General features: G+C 34.4%; 1 protein-coding gene across 2 annotated transcripts in view; it reads right to left on the bottom strand.

Annotated features, from left to right (window-relative positions):
- The window catches only part of LOC120416872 (zinc transporter 2-like), a 144,759-nt gene that overhangs the window by 121,490 nt on the left and 3,664 nt on the right, over positions 1 to 19,605 (bottom strand). Inside the window, exon 1 of one of the 2 annotated variants that reach the window (XM_039578768.2) lies at positions 18,596 to 19,147. The exons of the other annotated variant lie outside the window; for it this stretch is intronic. Coding sequence (XP_039434702.1) covers positions 18,596 to 18,627 — 32 coding nt within the window. The 5' untranslated portion in view covers positions 18,628 to 19,147. Of the gene's footprint in view, positions 1 to 18,595; positions 19,148 to 19,605 lie in introns of those variants that run through there. 2 annotated transcript variants of the gene reach the window in all.

Raw genomic sequence — 19,605 nt, 5'->3', positions numbered from 1 at the left:
GTGGAGTGAAAGGGTTTTTATTAAAATAGATATCCTGGAAGGGTTGGCCTTAGGGATATTTACATTTTTGGTATCGATCTTTGGATAATATGATTGGAAGGATTCTGGAAAGAAACCATTTCGAGTTCAAGGAAAGATGCTAAAGTTGGGTGGCTCGTTCAAAATATTTAAACTGAATTTTAATAAAAGGTTTACAGATAATGTTGGAATCAGTTATTTCGCCTGATTCTAAAATCATCAAACTGAAACAACACAGGAAAATGACTTTAACTCCAATTAGGGGAAATAAACCCATTTTAAGCCTAATAAGCGGTCTTGTTTGAATGATGCTGGATAATCTGGAGTGTTCCTTGAAATTCAGTAAAACCAAGTACACCAACGAGTAGAGCAACTTTTTGTGAACATTTCTGTTTATTTTCACTTTTATTAAAAGTTATGCTATTCCTTTTACAAGTATTTAAAAAAAATATTTCAAAAACGCATTCTAATCAGTCGTGTGCATTGGGCCACGCCCATTTTCTCTATTTTCAGCTTAGTTCTTTTTTTCTTCCAACACTCGTTTGGGTCTGCTTCGTGCTGCCAAAATTGATGAAATTTTGAGCGAACACTCACGAATTTATAGAGAAAGTTTCCTGGCAACACCACAAGCGCTGCTGGTGGTGTTGGTGGCCACCCTTGGTTCTTTATTTGCCTTCGCTTCTCGCTCGGTTTTCTTCAGCCTTCGATTGGAATGGATGGTCAAAATTGAAACGTCAAAAGACTTAGTGCGTTTGTTTTTTTTTATGGCGCTTGCTAATTATTTACATGTTTCGGGATTATTTTTCAAGTGAGTGACTGAGTAACGGTCAAAAGAACATGTTGCCGGTAGTTGGAAGAAATTTTATATCTTAAGGTGGAATTCCAAGTGACCACAAAATGGCGGATTTTGGCTGCCGCCGTTTGTCCTTAATTTTCGTCAATGACACGATGATTGACCTTAGGATTGACCGGCGAAAAAAAAACTGCGGCAGAAACGTTGTCTTGGAGCATAATTTACTCACTTACCTTTAGTTTGAGTTTTTGTCAAGCACGATAGATTCACAAATCATCGATTTAATGCAATTTTGGGACGTTTTTCTTCGTAAACTCTTCAAAAACTGTGTAAAAATAACGGGTCTACCAAATTTCACAGCAAAAACGTCTTCTTTTAGTTCCTTCCATATCTTTTTTCGCAGTTTTTGGGCACTGCCTTATATCAATTAATATTACAAGACAAACTCACTAAAGACACTTCATATTGCAACACACAACGTTTTTTGTCACAAGCTTTTAGTTAAAATGTTTTTAAATACGCGAAAACCACTAATTTTTCCGCAATCTGCCGATTTTTTTGCCACCTGAACCACTGAGCGATGAAAAAATAAATTGTGTTCTTCTTTGTTAGCCAAGCAAAGCAAAAATCATCATGCAGAAAATCGAATGCAAATCCAACAATTTTCTCCAAGATCATCTAATAAAGTTGTCATATATTTCCATCGAGCACCTGATGTTGGCATTTCAGCTCTCTACGTTCGATTATAGCTTCTTAAAGCGTTTTGCAATAAAATTATGTCATAAATAGCTTAATAGGAAGTGAAATCTTTGGAATAAAACACTGTTAGGTGAATTAATCTCAAAAGTAAATATTGACATTTGAAATTAAACAAAACAAACAGATTTTTGTTTGATTTCTGTTGGTAAACTACAAGTTGATGACACTGATGATTTCAATGACTACAAGGAAGAAGAACACAAGCAAGAAGAAACCTAAAGCGATGTGCTCCGATTTCACCTTAACTGCCCATGTTCGCATAAATGTCCCATATGAAAAAACAGCAAACTGAGAAAAACGCATTTGAAGTTTGTCCCACACATAAGGCTACGTGTTAAGTTTGCACCGAAAAACTGGATTTCCTCCCGATTTCTAGAACAAAGTACTGGATGTTATAGGCTCTTTAGAAAGAGCACACGATTTTGAACAAAACTGCATCAATAACTCAAAAGTGATGAAAATGCATATGGGACATTTATGCGATCATGGGCAGTTAAGCGCTTTGAAATCGTTAGCGCAAGTGAAAGGATATTGATGGCGACTTTCGTTAAGCAGTTAACCTCTGATCTTGCGTGTGGATGTGTGTGCCACCAAAATGATGAGAAATGGTCTCGCAAAATAGAAATTATGATCAAAAGTGCATTAAATTTGATCTTTTTGGCCAGTAAGTGGCATACATTTGCGTGCTTACTCGAGGCGGTGCTGTTGCTGGTAAGTTCACAGTAGCGTGGCTCACGGATATATGAAAAAGACAAAAGTGTTCAATTTCGAACGCCTCGACCGAAATTTTGTAGCATTATAGCCGCAGAAGCTAGCCTGAAATTTTGAGCGCATTTTGTTAATGTTAAGTTGTTCCACTCTTGACCTGAAGTTATAAAGAAATTTCAATAAATTTAATTTATTTATTTTCAACTTTTTAACTCTTCTTCGAGAAAGTTTTCCTATGCCGTATGATTTTTTTCAGACTAGAGGTTTCTTATAGGTTTTGATCCGGGGAACAACTTTGTAGAACATCGCAAAGCGCTATGAATTTATCCCGGAAAGATACAGGAAAATTTTTAGAGAACGTTGAATTTTGTTTCCGTACTCCAAAAAATATCCTGTATCTTTTCGGGATCAATTACTAGCGCTTTGCGATGTTCTACAAAGTTGTTCCCCGGATCAAAAACTATAAGAAACCTGAGAATAGGAAAATTTGATTGGGTTTTGGGAAACTTTCTCTATGAAGAGGTTAAAAGTGAAAATTTCCCATAGTGATTTTTTAGAAATTCCATACTAACTTCAGGTCAATGGTGGAAGTACTAAACCTTAACCAAATACGCTCAAAATTTCAGGTTATGTTCTGGGGCCATATTGCTACAAAATTCCGGTCGAGGCGTTCGAAATTGAACACTTATGTCTTTTTCATATATCCGTGAGCCACGCTAGTTCACAGCCTAAATAGTATTATTGGAGCTTTAATCGAGCATCAAGCTCTCCATATTACGAAGATAGGTGTTTAATTAGAAAGGGTATATTTCCCCTACATAGCCATCCTTCCCGGTTTCATACAGCAAAGTTTCATAACATTTAAGCATTCTTCAGCTCACATCTGCAAATCATATCGACCCAAATCCGCTCGCGACACTCAAGAGCAGGACTTCCACAACTTGTCCAACTGCAACCAGCCAGCAACAATAGCTGGCGTTGTTGCTGTTCTTTGTTGCAACACCAGCAGAACTGACAGCCACCCGGCTCCGGGCTGACACTTCACGGGCTTGACTTGACTGACTGGCTGCACACAATGCAAGGACATTCTCCCAAAGTGTGTGCGCGCACAAATGAAAATAACTTTGCAGAAAACTTTACCCTTTTCGTCCGAAAGGATCGCTTTCCGTCAGCGGCGGGCTAACACAACGAAATGAGACAAGTCGTTGACAAATTTCCAGCTCGGCGAAATTGTTGTCTAACCAAAGCCCGGTGAAATGGTTAAGCTGCTCAGTTCCCCCCTTCCTGCTTCCTCTCACAAAACAGAGAGGAAAACAGTCCAAAGTCAAAGTTGGTCTCCGTTCCTTTCGGTTCGTGTCACTTTCATTTACTCATTAGATTCCCATTTCCCGCGCGCGGTATTTGCTGGTGTGACTGTTGAATGGAAAAACTTTAATTGTGAAATTGTTGCTTGCTAAGTCCTCCTCTCCCCTCTACTTGGTGCCTGTTTGGTCGTCGTCACTGGCCACTAGAACTTTTGTGTGCGTGAGTCTAGGATTTGGATCACGGAGTTGGGATTCATCACGACTCTTAATCTTATTTTAGTAATGTTATGACAATTTAAAGAAATATAGATTAAAGAAACTGTAAAGCTCGAGAGACAAAAAATCAAAAAAACTCAATTTAAAATTTTAAGCAAAAAATTCAGAAAGTTTGAAGGGGGAGGGGGAGGCAAAAATACGGTGGCCTTATATATTTTTATATATTAAAGATGTTTCATGAAATTTTGATGATCATATTAGTGTCATCCACGAAGCTCGAGGACACTCGTGTCCGCGATACCATTCTCGATACAAAAAAAGTTTCCATGTTGCTATAGAAGCATAAGCATATTGATTTAAATTCGATCAATGTCCCAAATTCAAATATTTTGTAAAGAAGGAAAAGGAATGCTAAAAACACTCATTATGGAATTTTTATGAACTGGGCAGGTTTTTTTTTTAATTACAAAACAATTCAAATAAAAACAGCAGAGAATCACAAAAAAATACATTGAATATCATTAGTATCAATAGTATTTTAGATATCTCGAGTTGAAGAATGAGGGCAAATTAGGTGACATTAAGAAAAACTCCTTTTTCACAAAATTTATAAAATTAAAGGTAGCAACCAGCAGTTCGATCAAAAAAGTCTAAAATAGTAGTTTATGCAACAAGTTGCAAAAAGAGGATTTTTTCAGCACGAGTCGTACATTTATCCAACGAGGTTCACCGAGTTGGATAAATACGAAGAGTGCTGAAAAAATCAAGTTTTGCAACGAGTGCCATACAACATTTTTTGCAATTCCGAAAAACACCCTTTGAGTGAAATTTTAAGTCAAATTTTCATGTATTTTGTCAATAAATCGTTTAAATCAAAAAAAAATGTTGAAAAGTGTTACTTTTCGAAACAAGTGCTGGAAAGTTCAACTTTTCAGCACCCATTTCATAACAGAATCGAATAGCAACACTTTTCAAAATAAATGCTGAAAAGTTCTACTCTTCAGCAGTTGTTTTGAAAAGTAACACTTTTCAACATTTTTTTTTTTTTGATTTAAACGATTTATTGACAAAAAACATGCAAATTTGACTTAAAATTTTACTCATTGGGTGTTTTCGGAACTGCAAAAAATTTTGTATGGAACTCGTTGCAAAACTTGATTTTTTCAGCACTCTCCGTATTCATCCAACTCGGTGAACCTCGTTGGATAAATGTACGACTCCTGCTGAAAAAATCTTCTTTTTGCAACTCGTTGCATTAACTATTACTTCAGCATCCACTTGAGTGCTGAAAAGTTAAATTTTTTAGTACTTTTATTGAAAAGTAACACATTTGGAATTTGTCATTAACCTTGGCAAAACATATTTATGCGGGGAAACGAACGTTCAATTCAATTAAATTCTGTTTATTTCTGTAGTTTATCAACTAACTATTGTTTTTGTAAGAGCATTACATAGTTTGGAGGATCTTTTCAGCTGTGTATAATACTTCTATCTCAGTGGATACAATTAGAGTTTGTTGTAGGAGTAAGCGATAAACAGGAAAACAACTCACAAAAAACCGAACGTTCTACTGGAAAATTTAACTAAAAAGGTGATCTCCGGAATTGCAAAAAATGTTGTATTCAACTCGATGCAAACCTCAATTTACTAATCACTCGTTGTATTAATCCAACTCGATAAACTCGGTAAAACTCGATTTCTTCAGCACTTGCCAAAATGTGTACTGAAAAAATCACAATTTTTCAAATTGTTCCATAAACTTTTATTTGAAAAAAAAAAAAGAACAAAAAATATTGTGAAATAGACAAAATTACTCAAATAAAGCATTAAATTTGGAATACCAAAAATAAACCTGAGCAGTTCTCTAGAATTTGCATAAGACTTTGTCCATCGACTCCGTATGTCAAAATAAACCATTTTGCATCATGAATTTCTTCATATAAGTCTCCATACAAATTTGTGGGCTGTCCATAAAAAGTGCTATGAAAGCATTCGAAAATCTGTATCTCAAGAAGGGATTTTCTGATCGTTTTTTTTTTTGCCTTAAGCAAAGTAGTAGGTTATGATCAGAAAAAAAACTACCTTCTAAAAAAATATCCTTTGTTTAAATTACTTTTTATCATAAAAACTGTAAATATTAACACACTCTACCCTTTTCAATTTATTTTTTGTTTTATTTTCGTAAACAAAAAATGCAATTTTTTGACTATAGGGTATTACGGACGTTTTATTTTTAGCCAACACATGAAATCATAAAATTATTTTGAGATTTGAAATATAACTCAAATTAATAAGTAAAATTTTTAAAAAGTGCACCGTGTTGAGAAATAGCAATTTTTAAGGTTAATCTATTTACCAAAATTGTTTTTTTTTTTCATTTAAAAAAAATCAAATCAAATTATTCGCTCTACAGCATTGCCTTGGCGTTCTCGATTGCGAGATTCCTACTCGAAACTAGGTGTCCGAAGGCTTGATTGTTGAGGCAATTGCAAACCTCTTTTTACACCTTAGCTCCCATCCACCCCGGGATTCGAACTGACGACCTTTGGATTGTTAGTCCAACTGCCTACCAGCGACTCCACCGAGACAGGACCCAGGGAGACGACTCCTACACCTGGACTGAGCTAACGACCTAACCTTTAGGTTAGTCCGGGGCCAACATTTACTTTCCGTCCGACGGAAGGCGTGATCAGACAAATCTCGTCTCGAAAAATGCCACCGGGACCGTCTGGGATCGAACCCAGGCCGACTGGGTGAGAGGCAATCACGCTTACCCCTACACCACGGTTTCCCGGCATTCATTTTTTTTTTTTCATTTAGTTTTCAAAAATAATGTCCATCCTTCATTCCATCTTCGAAAATAATTTATTCGAAAATCAATTTTCAATCGATGATATTTTTAATGTTAAAAAGTTAAACTTGTGTGGAATTTTCTCAACTCCCTGAAAAAATATTTTCATTTCAAAAGCGCATAAATCTTATTAAATAGGCCAACTGAAAAGTAAATCGCTATTTTAAAAATTTCATAATATTTTTTCAAAAGGTTGAGAACTTTTTACACAAGTTTCACTTTTTGACATTAAAAATCTGATCAATGGTTTCCAACATATCATCGATTGCAAATTGAGCGTCAATTAGCTTTCTGATCTACAATCGATTTTTTTTTTGCCAAAATCGACACTATCTTGAAAAATAAAAAAATACATTTTTGCATTTTTGAACTTTCTAAAAAACACTATTTTTTCAAAAAATCATGACTTGGTCAAAATAAACATCCGCCATACCCTATAGTTAAAAAAAAGCACATTTTGTGTATTATAACATATTGTGAAGTATTGTGGTATAAATTATTCAACCCTCTATTGCCCAATTTTTTTTTTTCGAAAATGTTTATTTTCCCCGTGTTTTGAGCAATTTTTGTTTTAGGAAAAACTTTACTTGTTATTATTTTAATTTGCAGTAATCTTGTTTAATTTATCTTTGTTTTTGGTAGTATTTGGACTATTCAACCACCATTACATTTTGTCTTTCTAATTTTTTCATGTTTTTAAAGTCACTTTTTCAATTTTTTGCTTGTTTTTCATATTTTCTGATCTACAATGGTACCATCATTATTTAAATTGTAAAAAAAATGTGTAATGTGTCTGGGACACTACACAAATTACTGCATACTTCTTTTTACTTAAAATATAGGAAATGTTAGTAAAGCACAGCCAAAGTTGACCCCTTTAAAAATATCACTTTTTAAAACTTTGGCAAATTCACATAAAACAAGTCAAACATCAAACCCTAATTTTTTTTTAATTTTAGGTGTTGTTCTTTCCAATGCTTTTTTAACCATCAAAAATTAGATGAAAAATTGATTTTTTGCGTTTTTTTAGATCGAAGCCTGTCTAAAGGCGGTGTTGGGTTGTAAAGGGTTAAAAAAGGGTTATTTTTAGAGTGCAACTATTTGAACATAAGGAACCGATGGACAAAATTTCATACAAATAAAAAAATACAATGAGAAGTCGATTTGCGAAATTCTACAGAATTACTCATTCTCGAAAAAAACACCGACAGCTAAGGGTTCAATTTGGTGGCTTTTCCCCCTCATGCTAGTCAGCCGCCGAACAATTGGAAAATTTCCCCCAATTGAAACGCAATCCACGCTGGGAAGCTGAAGTAATGTGGTTGGGGTTGTGAGATGTGAAACGGAACGCCGCACGAACGATTCGCAGCAGCAGCAGTCAGTGTGACAGAGTTTGCCATTACTTTTGCCCGACACCCCAAGGAAGCTTGTTGGACGCCACGCGGAGGAAGGTCGAGCCAAAAGCCGACGAGGCGAGCAAAGCTTTTATTGCCATTCTTTGGGAAAGTGGTGCAAGTTCACAGTTCTGAACTATGTATTGTGTGAGGTTGGTATCTGGAACCGATTGAGGGGGCAGGGAGTAAAACTATGTGGGAAACTATTTTCAGGATGACGAATCAATCGACCTCGATTCGTTCAACATTGTTTGTTGGATTTAAAAGTTATAAGTGTTTATAAAAAATGATTTCGTTATCCTTAATCGAATTCTTCTCTAATTCCCAGTGTTTTCCTCTTTATTCTTGCAGCTGCCAGATTTTCCACAGCTTTCCCAAACATTACAAAGAAACAAACTCGAGCGGAAAAGCCAATAGATGTCCGAGATATGCGCTTATCGCTGCCACTCTGCCAGCTATTTTCCAGAGAGCTTTCCATCTGCTACTCGTAGCAGCTTTCCAGACCCAAAGCTTTCGCTTTACACACTTCACTTCACTTGCCATAGTTTGCAGCGAAACCACATCCAATATCGTGCGATATTGCGAGAAACAAAGTTTTCCTCAGTTATTTTCACTTCATGAAACCACCGTCGACGCTAGCTGGATCGTCGTCGTCCATCCATCGCACGATGCGATGGAAAAGCGCACAACTTTAGTAGTTTGCAGAAAACAACTGAGCTTGAATGAATGAATTGTTCCACCACCAAGCCTGGAATGTGCAATTCAGAGCAATAGCGACAGTTGATGGGTGGAGAAAAAAGGAAGGAAACCTGCCATCAACCACTCACCCTCGACACACACCAACTACAAGTCCGTAGTGAAATTTAATTGAGACTTTTCCAAAGTATTTTGCTGGGTGCGCTGCTTTGAAATTAAATAATTCGCGGCAGAGGCGGTGCCGAACAAAAATGCTTTTGAAATTGTTGATGCAGTTATTTTGCCTTGACGCGAAACTTTTTTCGCCAAACCCACCCAGGATATCTAACAAAGAGGTAACTCAGAATTTAAAAATCGGGATCAGTGCGAAAATATGACATGAAATCTGGAGTTTTTTTTTTTTTTTTTTTTTTTTTGAAAAGGTCCAATAAACAAAATTTCCAGTTTTTGCTTTTTGGGTGTTTTTGAAACCGCCTTGAGTCAGGGGTTTTAAAAAACACCCAAAAATCAACAACTGAAAATTTGGTTTATTGGACCCTTTCAAACAAAACTCCAGAAATATTCATTGAAATAATCAGCTTAATTTCAAAGTGTAAGAAAAAAAAATGTGAAAAATTCAACTTTAAAAATAAAATTCTTAAAAATAACTTCTTAAAAATTTCACAACAAAACTGAGTTTTAATAAATTGCTCTGAACTGCTTATTTTCGCCCCGCTAAATCCAACTTTCGCCCATTCGTGGAAATAGTTTTCGCCCGCGACAAAAATCACGAAATCTAATGGAATGATGTCATAAAAACAATCAAATAAGGTCATGGTATCGATTTGGTACAACAACATGTCTTTGAAGCTCTAATTAAATTGATGTGCAAATTATTTGGCGAAAATAACTTGAAGTTCAAAAACACTCAAAGAGATTGTTTCAGAGCATGACAGATTTTGTACTGATTTTATTGTTTCTGTCTATTCTAACTAAAACCAAAATATGTTCTAATTAAGCCAACATATGACTAAATCCGCTGTCCTGATAGACCTCATGGTGGTTCACAGTCACAATTGACTCCATAGAAAACTTCGAGTGCCTCTTAAATAAAAATAATAAAACGATTGATTTACCCTTGAAAATAATATAGAATGTTCAAAATTTGTTTAAAAGGACTTTCGCTGCGATTACATATATGTTTATGGTAAGCGAAAACTGGTTCTAGCAAAAATTTCAAACACAGTACTAGATTTCAGTCTGGGCGAAAAGGGTTTCATGATTTTTCATGACTCCAACAATCGCTCAATAAGTCAATCAATAGATTTTCTTCAAATCCAGACGTGCAGTGAAGCAGTGGATAATTAATTTATTTATTTTTTCGGACAAAATGTATTGTTTTCACACATTGAAATTATTACCCGCATTTATTGCTTGAACGTGGGGATTTTTCTAAAATATAGAAGAAAACAAGATTCTGCCGATTATCATAAAAATATTTTCATTTTCATTTATATTTCCAGCAAAAAAAATCTACATGAAAAAAATACATCTATGGTTTATTGAGGATTCGAAAAGTACACATAAAATGGCATGTGTTTAGATTTTCGACTGAAATGGCAGCGATTTTAAAAATATTTGTCAACAGGAGTCGTACCGCCCCACCGTCTCAAGATACCAAAAATGGACCTCGGATTCGTAATTAAGGTCCAAAATTGCCCCTTAGAGCAAAGTTTCAAGGAAATCGAAGAGGGGTCGGTGCAAGTTTTCCCGATATCTTGGCAGATAATTACCCAGATCAGAGTTTAAAAACTTGGAAGTCCATTAGAATAAAATGTTCGTGAGAAAATTTCTGTGCACATTTGTTGGAATAAAAAAGAATATATGAACGGTGAAAATTTGAAAATCAAGGCAGAAAGAAGAGATAAAATCTTCAATCAATAACAAAATATAGAACATTTCTTGAATAAAAAACGAAATGACACAATGGGCTAAACCTACCAGATACAGTCATGCCTCGGTTTTGCACTGCCCCGGTTTTGCACCGTTCAGCTGCCTCGGTTAAGCACGGCCCAGTGCCTAACTGAATCACAGAGCTTATGGGATTTTGGCTATATGGGAGACATTGGCTTTAATCGTGTGAAAAATCATGCAAACATCAACATATTATAATGTTTTGGAATTGAAATTATAATTTCATGAAAATTTTCACAAAAATACGTATTTTTCCTGTATTTTGAAAATACAATGTTTCTCGAAAAAATACTCAAAATTATTGTTATTGCAATATGGGTATCAAATGATTGGATTTTTTTTCATACATTTCGAATGTAAAATATTTTTTTTGAAAACACTCAAAATTTTCACAAAATTACGTATTTTCGAAAAAAAAAATACTCAAAATTTCAGTTTTTACAATATGGGTATCAAACGATTGGGATTTTTTTATACATTTCGAATGTAATAACAACATATTTTGAAAACACTCAAAATTTTCACAAAACTACGTATTTTTGAAAAAAAAACTCAAATTTCAGTTTTTACAATATGGGTATCAAACGATCAGGATTTTTTCATACATTTCGAATGCAATAACAATATTTTTTGAAAATACTGAAAATTTTCACAAAACTACGTATTTTCGAAAAAAAATACTCAAAATTTCCGTTTTTACAACGTGGGTATCAAACGATCGGGATTTTTTCATACATTTCGAATGTAATAACAATATTTTTTGAAAATACTAAAAATCTTTGGGTATCCAACTATCGGGATTATTTCATACATTTCGAATGTAATAACAACATTTTTTGAAAATACTCAAAATTTTTACAAAACTCCGGTTTTTTGAAAAACTTCTCAAAATTTCAGTTTTTACAATATGGGTATCAAATAATCAAATCATTTTTTTTTTCAAAAATACGTAGTTTTGTTTTCCTAATAGTTCTTAACATGCTTAACACTTATAAAAATAAATAAATGCAAAAAACGAGCAGTAATTTTTCTCATACAGCAAAAGATTGATCACTGATCACTTGAACTAGGGAAAAATTAAATGTTTTTCATGATATAGTGTGATAAGCTATTTTTGTAATTTAGTTTGCTGATACGCATTCATTATGGCACTGGACTATAGTCGAACGCAATTTCAATAAAATTTATAGCATTCAATTAAACTGGAAGAACAATGATGTTATATTATGTGAGCAGATACATAGTACTAAAACAATTCAATGAGTGCAATCACCATCAAACACTTATCAAAACAAAACATTTTCAACCAAACATGCAAGGAACGAAAGTTTTACGAGTTCATTTGTTCTCAAAACCACTTCTAAGCCTAGTATAGTTTTGCAAAACTCATTTCGGGCACGCGAGCTGCACGTGAAAATGCATTTCTACCAGAAGCAACAACAAGGAGTCAGTCCAACTGACGCTTAAAAGTTTCTTACTCCCCACGGTGGCTGCTGCCCGGCTGCAATTATGAAATGTTTGCCTAATTGTGCAGCCACACATGTCACAAACAATCACGTAAATGTTTGTTTGTTGCTGCTGACGTTCGTTCCTTCGTTCGTTCATGTTGATGTTTTTGCTTTTGTTTACTGACAACAAACAATTTACTGTTTGTAGAACACACCTAATGCAAATTCTGGTGCCTTGGCGGGAAAATCAAAAGGAAAAGGGGGTGAAAATTACGCAAACAGTTGCCTTTCGACACGGCAGCTCTAATTTTCAAGGAAATGGAAGGTGATTTGTGTAACGGTTTGAAATTAGCGGACTTTTAACACTTTGAAATGGGTTTAGGAAATGGGTGAAATAATAATGGTACAACTCAATGCAGTTGGTTGAAGAGGAAAAATAATATTTAAAGTAAGAATGCCAATTCAAAGAAAAGATCAAGAAATATAAAAATAATTACGCCTCCCCAAAACCGTCTTAGGGAGGTAATTTTGCTTACAAATGCATGATTTATCACCTCTTCTACTTCTAACATTCAGAGCCGTAAGTAAACACAAACCTTTCGGAAGTACTCAACACGGGGGGCTGGCTCGCAGGGCTGAACTCACGCAATTAATTAAAATTCACCCATTTATGAGCTTCATCAACCGTCGTCGTCGTCATCGTTCGCGTTCAGCAGGCGCGTGCGAAACAACGCGTAATAGCCCGGGTATAATAATGCCAATAGTGTAATTTAGCATTAGGTACCGTGAGATGGAGTAGACTTTGACAAATTTGAAATAATTTTCCAACACATTTTGCTGGAGACGCATGGTGTTTTATGTTCGATGAATGTACTGAAAGCCAATGCGTTATTTTGAAAAGTATATCATGTTAAATTTTCAATGCTTTCATTAAACATTTAAAATTTATTTATATTGAAAATCTAGTAAGTTTCAATAAAAAATATGTACTCAAAATTGTTCACAAAACACCGTATTTTTTTTCCAAAGTACTTAAATTTTCATAATTTGCAATATTGATATCAAACAAAGTGAAATGTTGTATGCCTTTTTACTATATTAGAGTTTTTTGTTTGGTCAAAACTTAAATTTTAACAAAAATTTTTTTTTTGGGTATACTCAAATTTTTACAAACTACCGTATTTTTCGAATGTATTCAAACGAAGCGAAATTTTGCATGCTTTTTCAATTAATCAGAGTTTTTTAAATACTAAAATATTCACAAATTACCGTATTTTTTCGAAAATACTGAAATTTTCAAAATATGCAATTTTTTTCACTCCATTAGTGTTTTTTTTTGAAAATAGTAAAATTTTCACAAATTATCTCATTTTTTCGAAAATACTAAACATTTTATTGAGTATCAAACGAAGCGAAATTTGGTTTGCTTTTTCACACACACATTTTTTACAATATGCAATATGAGTTTCGAACGAAGCGAAATTTTGCATGTTTTTATCACTTTATTAGAGTTTTTTTTTGGAAGATACTCAAATATACTCAAAACATATACATATTTATTAGGGTAGCTCGACATAATCGATTTTTCATATCAGGCATTTTCCGGTCCCATTTGGGCCCCCAAACAACCCCCCACAATTTGGGGGCGATTGGGTTCAACCCGGCTTTCCGCAAAGCGACTCAAATTTGTATGGGAAAACCCTCTTTTGTACATTTTAATTTTTATAATTTTCATTTTTCACTCAAATTAAAAACTAACACCGTAGAAGTTTAGCCCTGAATGTCCTCTAAAACTTTCCCGAAGAAAGTATGGTCCTATCTAGCTTCTGGAAAAAGATACAGAGTTTTTAAAAAAGGCATTTCAAAATTAGTGCTGAAAATTTTATTTCTTGCCAACACTGCCAGTACTTCGGTCGATATTTCGAAATCTTATTTTTTAACGTAATAAGAAAGCAACCTAGCAAAATGGTGTCTTAGGAAAAGTTGGTGTATGTGAATGTGGCTTTTATTTAAAATTATTGACATGCAGGGTGACATACCGACAGGGTGTCAACCAAGCCCTACTTCTACTGGTGACCTTTTAAAGCGTTGGTGTCTTAGGAAAAGTTGTTGAGCTATTTATTCCAAGACATTTTGACATTGTTGGAAGACAGGATGGCACATCTACAGGGTGCCACACATTTGGGTGAAAAATGAAAATTATAAAAATTAAAATGTAAAAAAGAGGGTTTTCCCATACAAATTTGAGTCGCTTTGCGGAAAGCCGGGTTAAACCCAATCGCTCTTAAATTGTGGGGGGTTGTTTGGGGGCCAAATGGGACCGGAAAATGCCTGTTCTGATTGAATTAGTCCATTTTGAAATTTTTCCATACAACTTCAAGCCACCCTAATATTTATACTGATAAATTTACTACATTTTCAAAAAAATATATTCTTAGTGAAAGCATGACATGATATGGTTGAATTACTCTATTTTAGAAAGATTTTATAAATGAGTTATCGTCTATTATCGGCGATAAGATTATCGCCGATAGAATTATCGAAGAACGATAACGATAACCACTGTCGTTATGGTCAGACGATAATATTATCGACGATAATTTTATCGACTTACAACCTGAATCGATTTTTCATAAAATTCTACACATTTACCATTTTCCTAAATTCAATCCTTGAGATTAAGCGGGTTTAAAAATAAAAGTGTTCAAAAAACAAGGGGTTTGGCTCTTTCTGCGATTTTTTGTCATTTCTATTTACGAGACTTGATTTTGTAGTCTTGAAAATATTTTTACTTGAAAGTTCATCAAGTTTCCAAAAAGTTTGCCTTTTTTCCAGTTAACTTGTTTGATTATTGTTACTTGTAGACTCATACTATTACTTTCAATATCATTGCCGTGTAGGCCAAATCCTTGCGCAAGTTTTGGTAAATACAGTCCAGACTCGATTATCCGAAGCCTCGATTATCCAAAGTTTCGATCATCCGAAGTTTGATTATCCAATGATTTTAATTGGACTTCGGATAAACATCAAATTCGAGTGCTGCGCGACTCCATTTTAATCAAATTTGAATAGTTTATTTTCTATCAAACAACAAAATGCTTCTTTGTTCAACACACTCCACCCTCGGTTGTTGGTCACTTTTTCGTTTGAAAAAGTCAATATAAAAAGTGACGAACTATCACTTTTTACACCTACTATCAAACCGCCTTTAATTAAATGTCAAAAAAAAACAAAAACAGTTTATGGGATAGATTTTTACCGTCTTTTTATTTCTTAATTTTTTGAGCATATGGGAGAAATGTAAAAAACACTCAGCAATCGAATGCAATTGTCAGTTTTCCCGTAAGTACCCGTCAAAGGGTTTTTTTTTAGTTACTATGACGTAAAAGGGGTCTAAAACTTTCAAAAAACGAGAACTAACCTTGCCGTAGTTTCATGGCTACTTGCTAGGTTTTAAAACTTCAAATGCAAAATTTCCACATCTGACAACACTATTCGTATAACGTAATTAACATAATTAACGTATTTTTTTTAGTAAGCCATTGGATTCTAAGTCAGAAATTATTCAAATTTCCTTACCTTAAAGTAGAGCGTCCAATTTCCCGTCCCGGGAAAAAAATTCCCGGGAATTCCCGGGATTTCCCGAAAAAAAATATTTCCCGTTTCCCGGGAAATTTGTAAATTTCCCAGGAATTCCCGAAATTCTAGCGGAAGTAAACATTTTCTTAAATTTTTGAACCACTTTTTGAAAATGCTCTGAAAAAAATAATAAATGAACAAACTCAACATGATTTTGTTCAATTAAATGTATTGTTTGGTTTATATATATTTAATCAGATTATCAGAAATTATGATATCAGAATTATTTCTGATAATATTATTTTTTAAAGCAACTGGGAATAGATCTTGCTTAATGAGTATTAAATTATTACAATTAGGTAATTTTTTTTTATAGATTGATGTTATTTCATCAAAACAATGTTAACTCCTTACCTCCAAATTAAAATTGAGATTTTTTTACGTTTTTGTTTACCATGATCAAATGAGATGAAAATCGAATTTGTGCAAAAAGAATTAATTCAATTGGTTGAATACCTAGTACTAAAGAAATTACAATTTGAAGTAAAAGAATTATGGAGCACTGGTGCAACTACAGGTGTTAGAGGGTTAAATGTGAAAAAATAGAAGACTTTTTATGGAATGATGTTAATTTATCGTATAATTTAAATCATGTTGCATAATAATACAAAAAAAATCATTGAAAATTACTTTCTATTGCTTGTTCTCAAAAAATGCTAAAATATATTCAAAGCTCGCTTCAAATATTTGAAAACATTGGGTTGTTTGGAGTAAAACCAACACTAAAAAGCTTTACCATTTGTTCAAGAGCTGAAACCAGTATTTGTCATGAAAAACATAATTTCTGCATGTTATGATTGTGGATTATGCAATTTTATGATTGTGGATTATGGATTAATTTTACTCACAGTAAAAAATATTTCTCATCAAAAAATACCAAAATACATTTCCTTGTAGCAGACGTTACCGGAGATGACCTCTTCACGCTTCCCGAGTTTTTCGCTCTTGCTGGAGAGATGCTCATGGCTTTCGTGCCTGCCGGAACAATGCAGAACAATTCCAAGCTCTTAGTGAGCTGATGATGAAGTATATCTACAACGGATAAGCTGCCTTGTGCAGCGAAGTTTTTCGACGTCAAAAGACAAAACAAACTGTGATCTAGTTTTAAGCTTTTCTATTTCTATCCTTTTCCTTAGCAAATTTCGAAGGTTTTTTAAATAATGTTTCCTTCTTTTGGCAATCCATTGTTTGAATATCCAATTACATCAAAATGAACTGTAGGGGAAAGTGGGGCAAGTGTAACAAGCTAAGGAAATGATCGTTGTAACCCATCAAAAACGTTAAAAATCTGTCGGATTTTTTGATTATCATCTTATTTCAGGTCTTGACTAAGAACTTTGATAGAAAAAGTTTAAAAAAATCCTGTTTTTTAATGCAAAAAATGATTTTAAAAAAAATGATTTTCCGTACGTTCTACTCAACTAGTGGGGCAAGACGAACAACCCGTTGGGGCAAGAGGAACAATGCATGAAAAAACATGTTAATTTGCTAACAATTGAACTGTTATCACTTAGATACATCAGATTAGGATGTATTTGAAACATTTCTTTCATTTTTAGATTAAATAATAGTATGTTACTAAAAATTTTATCGCTTTTACGAAAAAAAATATTACTTTGATGAAAAAAGGGAAATTTTCATAATATCACTATATTTTGTATGGACAATTTTTTTAACAATTGTTTACCAGTTTTTAAGTACGTTTATGTATTTATTTTCCAATAAAATATGTTGTTGCAGCAATTCGTATTTTTTTCCATACTAAAAATGCATATGGTACACTTGCCCCACCTGAACAAGATTTTTTAAAAACTCTCAACAAAAATAACCAAAAGTTAAATCATACTTTAAAATAGGTGCAATTTATTGGTAGGGACACTACTGATCTAGGAAAAATTGCATTTTGATAAAATGAACCTTAAAACGAACCCTAAGCCTTATTTTGTACTTTCCAAATATTATAAGAAAACAAAGGGTTTGAAAAAAACTTCATTAAATCTTATGCTCCGTGGCGTTTACGTCGGTTTGGCGGTTATGTGGTAGTAGAATCAGCTAATTGCATTGTTAGCAACAATTCCTCATAATGGAAATAATCAAAATTGTAAAAATTACGGCCGTACGAGCGATTGTTCCTCTTGCCCCATATGGTCGTCTTGCCCCACCTTCCCCTAGTACAAATCATACTTGAAAGGTACTCCAAAACTCTATTAGGTTATAAGAATTACGAAATTGTGAATTGATTATTTACTAAGAAAAACTAATTGAATTGAACATTTTCTTGTAGTCGAATGAATTTTTAGATGCAGTCAAGCTGCTAATTGATCTTCACACTTATTTAAACCATTAATGTTGATGTCCTATACAATTTTGTTGCATAATAATAATAAAACCAAGATCATAACAATTTTCAATAAATTTAAAATTTCCCGGGAATTCCCGGGATTTCCCGAGAAATTTGCTGAAAATTTCCCGTTTCCCGGGAAATTAGTAACCCCGGGAAATTGGACGCTCTACCTTAAAGTTTTGGCTAAGCTTTCTCTTAGGAAAATGTATTTGAAAAATAAGGTATTTCAAAAATCTAACAAAAAGAGGTGAATGCATCAGGCGCGGGATCACCAAACTTGGGATTTTTTGTTTCCTTGGCAAAAACAACCCCCATGACAAATACAAGCAAATTCGGTGAAGGTCGATGTCGGACGCGTGGCCACTTGGGAAGGAATGACCCATATTTCATCGGCTCAACTTCACGCCCTCTGACAGTAATAAATATAATCCCCTTCCCTTAAACATCGAACGGTTGTCGCATGCATACTTACATAATCAGGGGCTGTTTCTGCTCCTTGTCCATGGTGTGCTGAAGGCGTAGTCGTCCTTGTCCTGATATTCCTTTCACGCGAGTGGCAAAAGTCCTCGTCCTTGATGGTACACACCTGGATGACTACGGACTGCTCCTCCTCTTCCTCCTTCTCAAGGTGGCCCCTAATGGTCACGGCCAAGGACTTTAGGGCGGGCGCGAGGCAGACTCTCTCGACTTAAGAGGATTGATACTCGCCCAGGTGCTTCCTCTTCCTGCGCTATTTTCTTCCCTTCTGGCACCACACTCTTAATACTCGATCCAGTATGTATTTGCACACTTCACAGAACGATTATTTACGGACCATAAATTACAGAACGGTCGCACTGAATATTTAAAGACGCACAACCGCCGATGTAACAATCGCGCACGGTATTGACCAACGACTTGGAGGATAAACTTAAAACACAGAAAGATGAACTATACGAAACGAGAATCTTCAAATCAAACTTTGAAACAATTTCATAACTTTGTATCAAAATTTGGGCTGACCAGCAGCAAAACACACTTTTGCTTGGAAAACCACCAGCCAGTTGTTCAACGATCTTCAGCTGTATCCTCACTAGAGTTGACACTAGCTTGAAGATCACGAAGATCTCTAAATGTGGATCAGAAGATGACGATGATGACTGACATTAGACGAGTTTCATTGGGAGATCTTCTTATCTATTCGCTTAGAGAAGAAACGAGATAAGAGATGTACCATGACGAGGGGATTCAGAAGCCTTTGTTTAGTCAAACTGATGAAACTTTAAGGTAAAGAGGTGGATTGTGTTCTTTACTTTTGAATAAAATATATTTAGTTGTGTTAAAAATCAGCAATTATTTTTAAAAAAATCTTTATATTCTCTCTAAACAAAAAAAACAATTTCAAAAGATTTGTTCAACCATCACAAGTAAAAGATACTCGCACTCTGTATCTAACTGTTATTTGCTCAATTCAAACTGTTACAAACTGTTATCGCGATGTCG

The sequence above is a fragment of the Culex pipiens genome, chromosome 2, assembly GCF_016801865.2.
Source record: "Culex pipiens pallens isolate TS chromosome 2, TS_CPP_V2, whole genome shotgun sequence".
NCBI lineage: Eukaryota > Metazoa > Arthropoda > Insecta > Diptera > Culicidae > Culex > Culex pipiens.
This window is presented reverse-complemented; position numbering and strand designations above follow the sequence as displayed.